This window comes from Solea senegalensis, linkage group LG1, assembly GCF_019176455.1.
Source record: "Solea senegalensis isolate Sse05_10M linkage group LG1, IFAPA_SoseM_1, whole genome shotgun sequence".
Classification (NCBI taxonomy): Eukaryota; Metazoa; Chordata; class Actinopteri; order Pleuronectiformes; family Soleidae; genus Solea; species Solea senegalensis.
Window position 1 is genome coordinate 6,888,138 of NC_058021.1, and position 7,577 is coordinate 6,895,714.

The 7,577-nt window shown below is 41.3% G+C and overlaps 1 protein-coding gene across 2 annotated transcripts; it reads right to left on the reverse strand.

Moving 5' to 3' along the window:
* Window positions 1-344: 344 nt before the first annotated feature.
* On the reverse strand, window positions 345-4,791 carry erich2 (glutamate-rich 2). Of its 2 annotated transcripts, XM_044045332.1 has the most exons (6): window positions 4,688-4,791; window positions 3,754-3,836; window positions 3,557-3,666; window positions 1,563-1,620; window positions 1,408-1,479; window positions 345-1,326 (listed from the first exon to the last, which is right to left on the reverse strand). In XM_044045332.1, exons 1-6 carry the CDS (start codon window positions 4,693-4,695, stop codon window positions 1,151-1,153), a joined length of 507 nt encoding a protein of 168 aa, XP_043901267.1. In that variant the 5' UTR covers window positions 4,696-4,791; the 3' UTR covers window positions 345-1,150. The 2 variants fall into 2 exon arrangements, with proteins under 2 accessions (XP_043901267.1, XP_043901184.1); XM_044045249.1 differs by having other exon boundaries at window positions 345-1,479.
* Between the last annotated feature and the right edge of the window lie 2,786 nt (window positions 4,792-7,577).

Below are 7,577 nucleotides of genomic sequence, written 5' to 3' on the forward strand. Positions count from 1 at the left end.
TTCATTCAGCTACTGCAAATCATCATAAGGCCTCTTTAGAAGATGGCGCTCATTCGCTCGTGTTCGCAAGTCATGCGTGTAGAGGCGACTCATAAAAGGCAGCACGCGTGATAGTGACTCAGAATATCACACTGATAGTGTTCCATGTATGATGGGTTGGTCATGTGTGTCACATTGTGGGGACAAAAATCAAGTCCAGGTGCATACATGTTGTAAAGTTAGGCTGAGGTCAGGGTTATAGGTTAACGTTAGGGTCAGGGTCAGGGTTAGGATTGGGCCAGTACGATGGTTAAGGTTAAAGTTAGTCTCCAGGAAATGAATGTAAGTCAAGGAAACCAGTGTGTGTTTAAGCCATAATGTGCACATATACACAAAAAAAAAAACAATCGTAATCCAGAAGGAGCCGGTGGTGGTTCGTCTCATACTTCAGAGGGAGAGAGAGAGAGGGTTTATTATGGATTTTGATATTGAATATCGGATTGGCTCTTCCCTAATTTCACTCACTCATCTTCGTCCACCTTATCCTTCACGTGAGGGTCAGCTCAGCTGACATACGGAGAAAGGCGGGGTACGCCCCAGACAGATCGCCAGTCCATCACAGGCACACGACTTCTCCGCTAAGTCGTCTCTTTCCCGAGTGCATCTAAGAAACTCCAGTGTCCTTGCATATCAGAGAGAGGATGTTGTTCTGTGAATGCAGAGTAAACTGCGACCTCAAAAGGTGAAATGCATGCTCTGGCTGGTTGGTTTTGATTTTTTGTTTTGTGCTGCTGTAGAAACAAGACTGCACGTATAGCCAGACAGATCTGAGATAAAGTTCACAGGTGGTGTGTGAGGCCACGCCAAACACAAGGCTGGAGACGTTTGCCACAATCAATCAAAGGTAAAGAAGTTGCCCTGACAGGAAGTTTTCGAGCCCTGAGGGAGAAGTAAGATCTAGTTGATAATGGAAGCCAAGTTTCTCTCTCTGAGTTTTTTAGATCAGGTTTAAATGAAAGCTCTTGGTCTGTAAGAAACCCCCAGATACTCGCAGCTGGATAGTAATTCTATCGATTTGACCTAAATGTTACACACTGGCCCTTTAAAAAAAACAGCACAATATGTGTGATGATATAGTGCCTCAGTGGTACAACAGATTTAGGGCTAAAATCTAAGAAGGAGGACATGGCTCGTGTCCGTTCATGCACATTTCTTCTTCTTCAACAACATCATCATCATCAGAAGATGGTGAAGAGTGGCTTGAGCTTCCAGAGTCGTCATCATCATCATCATCACAATCATCCTTTTTCCCGTCATCTTCCTCGCAGCTCTGCTCGGCCTCTCGCTCTGGGGGAAACGGAAGACGGTCGGTGTGTTTTGATGGAGTGCAGTTTGCTTGTGTGTGTGTGCAGGTGTAGGGAGACTCACCCTCCAGCAGCTTCCTGTGGATCAGCGGGAGAAACTCGGAGGCCTCGGGATTGTCTGGCTCGTAGATGAGAACTGGAATGAGGCGAGAAGAGTCACGAGTGGCAGAATTCACTGCTGGCTGATGCACCGACTGTATGCAGCTCATGGATACATACTCATCTGACACAGCTGGTGGGCCGACTCAAAGTCTCTGTCCGTCACAGCTGCGAGGAACTGAAACCATAACATCCTCAATATACTTTTTTATTCATTTTATTCTTATGTTTCATCATTTAAATACATTTAATGTCCCAGCATGTGACTGCAGAAACAGAGTCTCCTCCGCTTGGCCCTTCCTTTCCTAAGCATATGCCGTATGTGACGTCCACTGATTGGTCACAGAGTGACGTCACTGGAAGAGTCATGAGCATCCGACACAAGCCGAACAATGCAGAACTGTTGATGTTAAAGAGACTTTAAAAATCCTGAAAACTTGTGTTAATCTCCAATATTTAGCAAAGAAATGTCTAAAATCTCAATGTTTTTTCAAGTTTTTCAGCTTTTATGTAAATAAAGCACAGTGACAGAAAAGAAAAAAGAGCACATCTCTACAGAAATGAATTACATGTCTTTAAGATAGTCAATGAATGGACCCCAAAAGTGGTTTTGTGTTGAGTTAATAAAGTCACACAAAGGGGGAACAGACGCCTCTGGGTCCGAGAGAAACAATAATGTATCGTCCGCATAAAGACCCACTCGGCTTTCCATCTCGCCTATCTTAATGCCCGGTGCAACCCAAAAGACCCAGATCTATCACTATTGGTGAGGATGGCAGATTTTGGGCAGAGGTATGACATCCTGACCCAAGTAATGAAGGAGTCCCCAATTCCAAATCTCCTAAGGGCTTCGAAGCATAAAACTCTATTTGGTCAAATGCCTTGGCCGCATCAAGAGCCAAGACAGCTGCTCTGGAGTCGCCTGATTGGCTGGCATATATATTATATTATTTACAAAATGAGAATCTACTTGGGATAAACCCTGTTTGGCTTGGTGTCTTCCTTGCCTTTTTTTTAACAAGAGGGGAGTGTTTTGATCTCAGCTGAGTCTTTGATCATCCTAAGCAAGAGTGGGGCGAGTGTTTTATGAAATGCCTAAACTTGCATCCAAACCCATCTGGGCCAGCTGCCTTGCCAGAGGGAAATGATTTAGACTGAATCTTGGAGAGAAATTAGTGAGATCTGTTCTAGTTGCTTTAGACTTAGCCGTATATAATTCTGAGTAACAATCTTTCAATCTTTCAACTGTCTGGCCAACAGCCTCTCTGGTTTATCACCTAACTCAAAGTGTTTTTGTTTCATTTTAAGTAGGAGTTTAATGGTTCCACTAAGAATGTGATTGTGTTTGTACTTTAACTTCAAAATCTTGTTCTTCCTCTGACAGGGAGTCGTTAGGACTGTTCTAGAGTTGGACTGATTCAGTCACACCGAAAACAATTGCTTTACAAGTCACTAGTCTGGGTTTGGGATGTACTAGTAATAAAAAACCAAACCAAACCAGTGCTGGGTCTGAGTAGTGGAAAAGCGCCATAAGGGAACTATACCGTGGCCTTCGCATACCAGGATGCTGCATAGTAAACTTTCGCTTAAAAGTATGAAAGGCACGGTCTGTCATGTTTCTGTGACGGTCTGGTTTTTGATTGTTTGGTTTTTCTTCTTGTGACCCCTGCCGGTCTTGGAGAGTGGCAGAGGCGGGGCTGACCTACTTTCTCTGGAGGGCAATGAGGCTCACCTGGCTCCTATCTACTCCTCACCCTCCCTATATAAGCCAGCTCAGACTGCACTCCAGTCCAGAGTTTCCATCCAGTGCGCTAGTGTACTAGTTATCAAGTCCATTGGAGTTTTTCTTCAGTGCCTTTTTGCTACCCGACCTGGTGTCTGACTCCAGTGACTTTGTGTTTTTTTCCTCCATCTTTCAGTGCAAGAGTCTTTCTAAAAATACACCTTTTTGTTGAAATTTCCTTGAGAGTCTCTCGCCTTTTGGGGCAACTCAGTCCTGCAGGGCATAACAGCTCTGCTGGTTCATCCGTTGGGGCTGCCATGTTACACACTGGACCTTAAAGTAAAATACAAGTCAACCAATAAAACAGACAGATACTTATCAAGCACTTTACTTTGATTAGGAGGTCCAAAGGAGCCTTGAGGTCTCTGTCCTCCTCTTCGTCCTTCTTCACCTCGTGTGATTGGGGAGATTGAACTGGTGGAGGAGCACGTGTCTTTCCTCCTGCATGGCAGCCATCATCATTATCAACAGTCTTTTCTCGCTACATCTGTCGTACTTTTCATTTTGTTCGACAACAACGCACTGTACCTTTTTCTGCCACATCCGAAGGCCGAGCACTCGCTGAGTTTTTTTCTTCTGGTGCTGCAGCCAATTCTGCTCGTTCCTGCTTCCTGGAGCAATGTTCCAGATTTTACTGTGTGTTTCACTGGACCTCTGTGTTATGCAAGCATTATACTAAACACTGTTACATTACGGATTTTGTCAAAATGATTGTTTGTGGCCTGTCTCCTTTATTTAATCTAATATTTATTATGACGTGTGCTGCCGAGCTCTTGGCCAGGTCACCCTTGGAAGAGAGATTTTGATCTCAATGGGTTTTTATCTGGTTAAAAAAAAAAGGTAAAATAAATAAATATGTTGATTATTTTTGAACCCAGGGGTTAAAAGAAGAGTTCAAGTGTACACAGTGTAGCATTTAATGTTAACTTCCACAGTCCAAAAACATGCAGTTTTGGGGATTAGGCAAATTGACCATAGGTGTGTGTTCACCACCCGCCCTGACCCTCATGTGATAAAGTTGTAGGTGAGTGAATGAATGAATGAATGTGTTGTAGTGGAGAAAGTATCTTGAGATTATAAAACAAATACAATACAATCATAGCAATCGCAGTACACTATATAGCTGTGGTATGTTTTGGTTTCTTCCTGTCAGAATGCTTACTTATCTGACAAATGTGATATGCATTATACGCAAATATTGTTTTTTTGAAGCTGCTGCTGGTAGATTATTTAGTATCTGTGTCTGTGTATCTGTGTCATTCACAATCAGAGAGTTCACCATCTGATACATTTAGTATGTAGCACAGGAATATTAGTTTGAATGTTATTTTACACCTCAACAAATTGCATCTTTGTGATTATTCTATTCTATTCTATTCTATTCTGTTCTATTCTGTTCTGTTCTGTTCTGTTCTATTCTATTCCATTCCAAAGTTACATAACCTGTGGCAGTTCTACTCACCAGCTCATGTTCCCTGTCCTTGTATTATTATTATTTCAAATTTCGACCTTTACAGACCGTAGTTAGCCTTAGCTGCTAGCAGCGCGACAAAACGGCAGTCATCAGCTGCAACGTAAACACGCGTTACTAAGGCAACGATGCGACTCGGAGTACATGCTGCCTTCAGGTCTGTCGGACATTTTGCTGTTAGATAGAGTAAGTAGGTCAGGGATGTGTCCGTGAGGTGTCCTGTCACAGTTAGAGAGCACAGAGAGTGGAAACCATGTGATCATATAATGATAAAAATTATAAATTACACTCAGTCCAGAGAGCTACTTAATACTTTTTTATAATACTTTATACAACATAATACAAATACAATACAACGCAAGACAACAGATATTAAAATTACCCTTGTGTGTGTAATATATAATATATACATTTCTGATGAATGAATAAATAAATAAATAAATAAATAGCAGTAGCTGCCGTGAAGAATGTAAACCCAGGCCGTTGCAGGCTTTTATCTGCCACTATTTAAAAGCTTGATAGACACAGGAATAAATTTGCTTTTTGCATCAGTTCAGTCTGCAGCGAGGAACTCTAAACCTCCTACCAGAGGCCTGCATCTCATACTCTGTGTGCAGAATGTGACTCGCGTCACTAACAATTCTTTTGGCTAAATGCTCTGCATGGATAAGTGCTCCTTGACACCAATCATTTTCCATGCAGTATGAATCAACTGGAACAGTTTGTTTTTTAACTGCACAGAGAGGTTGCCAAACCAAGCATTAAGCATCAAGACTACTCTTTTGTGTGTGTTTTTTATGTGGGGGAAAAAAAAAGACCAATTGGCCTTAAAATGAACAAAAAAGCTTTTTTAAACTAAATCTAAATACAGATTTTGAAGTTATCTCTTTCCAGCGTCCACCTTCTACTACACAGCCTTGCTGTTCCCGTCCACCCTCCATGTCAGCCATATTTTATCTAATAAGTAGCTGTAACTGCTACATTAGCTGCCCACACATCGAAAGAGCCGCACTCACTCTTCAATAGATGTGTGTGTGTAGAATGGTGATATTGTGTGTGTAATTAATAGGATCACGTCTCCTCAGCAGTCAGCTGCAGTGTGTCTCACGCTTTTCTTAAAATCTCAGACATCAAGTGTCGGACTTGACAGGCTGTAGATTTTCCACATACAGTCGAGGCTAAATTAGAGCATGATTGACGGGCTCGCCTATTGTCTGACACGGTCTGATGCTCTGTTTACAGAGAGGTGACGTTAGTTTGGCCTGTTTCGTATGCATCCCTCATCCTCCCATACTCTCTCTATCACACATCAATTAGGCCGTGCAGTGGAGTTATTCGGACAAAACGCTTCTCTGCCACTTAACTGTATGCATTGTACGCATATAGAGCACGTTTGCACTGTATGTGCACGTTTGCACATAGACTCATGGAGACGAGGAGAGGCACGCGGTCTTTTCTGGAGAAAAAAAGATTGCCACAAGAAAAACGAGCCAAGCAAACGTTGACATAATTCCACAGCAAAGAGTTTTCACAGAACTCTTTGCTGTGTTAATATAGTTAATGAGAATAAAAACACATTCCATCAGATTGCCTATAGGTTGTGCTGAACAAAGGATATACACTGTATATGGGCCATTCTACCGAATTCGTGCAAAGTCCAGAGTTGGAAACACATTTTCAAAAGTTGTTTTTTTCCAAAAACCTTGTCCATACATATATTGTACCATATTTCAATGGTACATATCTAGTAAAGGCGCAGTCAAATTTCATATATTAATGTCTGCCTGTTCTTGAAATGTTTTTCAACTCCTGAAATTTGTCACTACCGTAACACAGCAACACACTGCAATAAAAACCATTATATTAATCTGTTAATATTGTGTGTCCATACACCCTCTAAAGAATAATTTTAGTAATTTATTATGAAGGGTTTTACAACTAAATCACTTAAAATTATTTTTTAAACAAAATTTCAAAGTTTATTTTCTAAGACTCATCAAAATTGAAATGCAATCTTTTTTGTAAAATGAATTACACTGATCATAGAGATCTCAGAGTTCATTAGTTATTACATTGAATGTATATTTAACCAATAGTTATCATAAAATGTTATTTAATGACTCAATTCTTATTTTATTTTACAAAACATTCAGTGTTACGGTAGTGACCGCACTGTTACGGTAGTGACTGCACTGTTTTGCTTGTGACCACAGTATTTTGTTTGCAAGGTTGTATTATATCCCCTCAACCTTATTGCTTAATATTAACTCATAACCTGCCTTTTAATGTGAATTTTACAAACACAAATGTTATGTCTCTGATACGTGAACTTTAGATGTGGGTTGTCTGCAGTCGTGTTGATGACTCTGTCGGAGCTGCCTAGTGTTTCTCTGAGCATAGAAACAAGATTGTATTTTCTGAGCAACCTGCTTGTCAATGCGCTTCTTAATCCATGTTTCTCTTTATAATTGGCAGACTTGTATTTTTTTCTGCAAATTGTGCATGAGTGTGTTATGGAAAAGAAGGGTCTTTCTGATATGCACAGGAACTCTGTGCTTCCATACTTCCTTCTGAGTTTTTGTTCTTGCAGAACATTTTGACTTCTCTGGCCTCACGCACAATCTATGGCACCGTTTTCTATATTTTTCTTTCTTCCATTCAAGTTTATTTTTCTGTGGTCACGCATTCCAACGTCTCTTATTAGTCTCACTAGAAGTGCGTGGAGTAACAGTCTCACTAGAAGTGCGTGGAGTAACAGTCTCACTAGAAGTGCGTGGAAGGTAAGGCGGCATGGGAGAAGGCGTGGCAGAGGGTGTGGGAGGTGGCGTGGAAGTTGTGCACAATCTCTCCACCTCTCTTTGACTTTTCACCAATAGCCTGT

What these genes read in the sequence shown, in the direction of transcription:
- erich2 (XM_044045249.1), bottom strand. An exon ending in TTCGGATGTGGCAGAAAAAG is followed by an intron (nt 3,667 to 3,753) that starts GTACAGTGCGTT and finishes GCTGCCATGCAG; the next exon opens with GAGGAAAGACACGTGCTCCT. An exon ending in CTTTGGACCTCCTAATCAAA is followed by an intron (nt 1,621 to 3,556) that starts GTAAAGTGCTTG and finishes TTATGGTTTCAG; the next exon opens with TTCCTCGCAGCTGTGACGGA.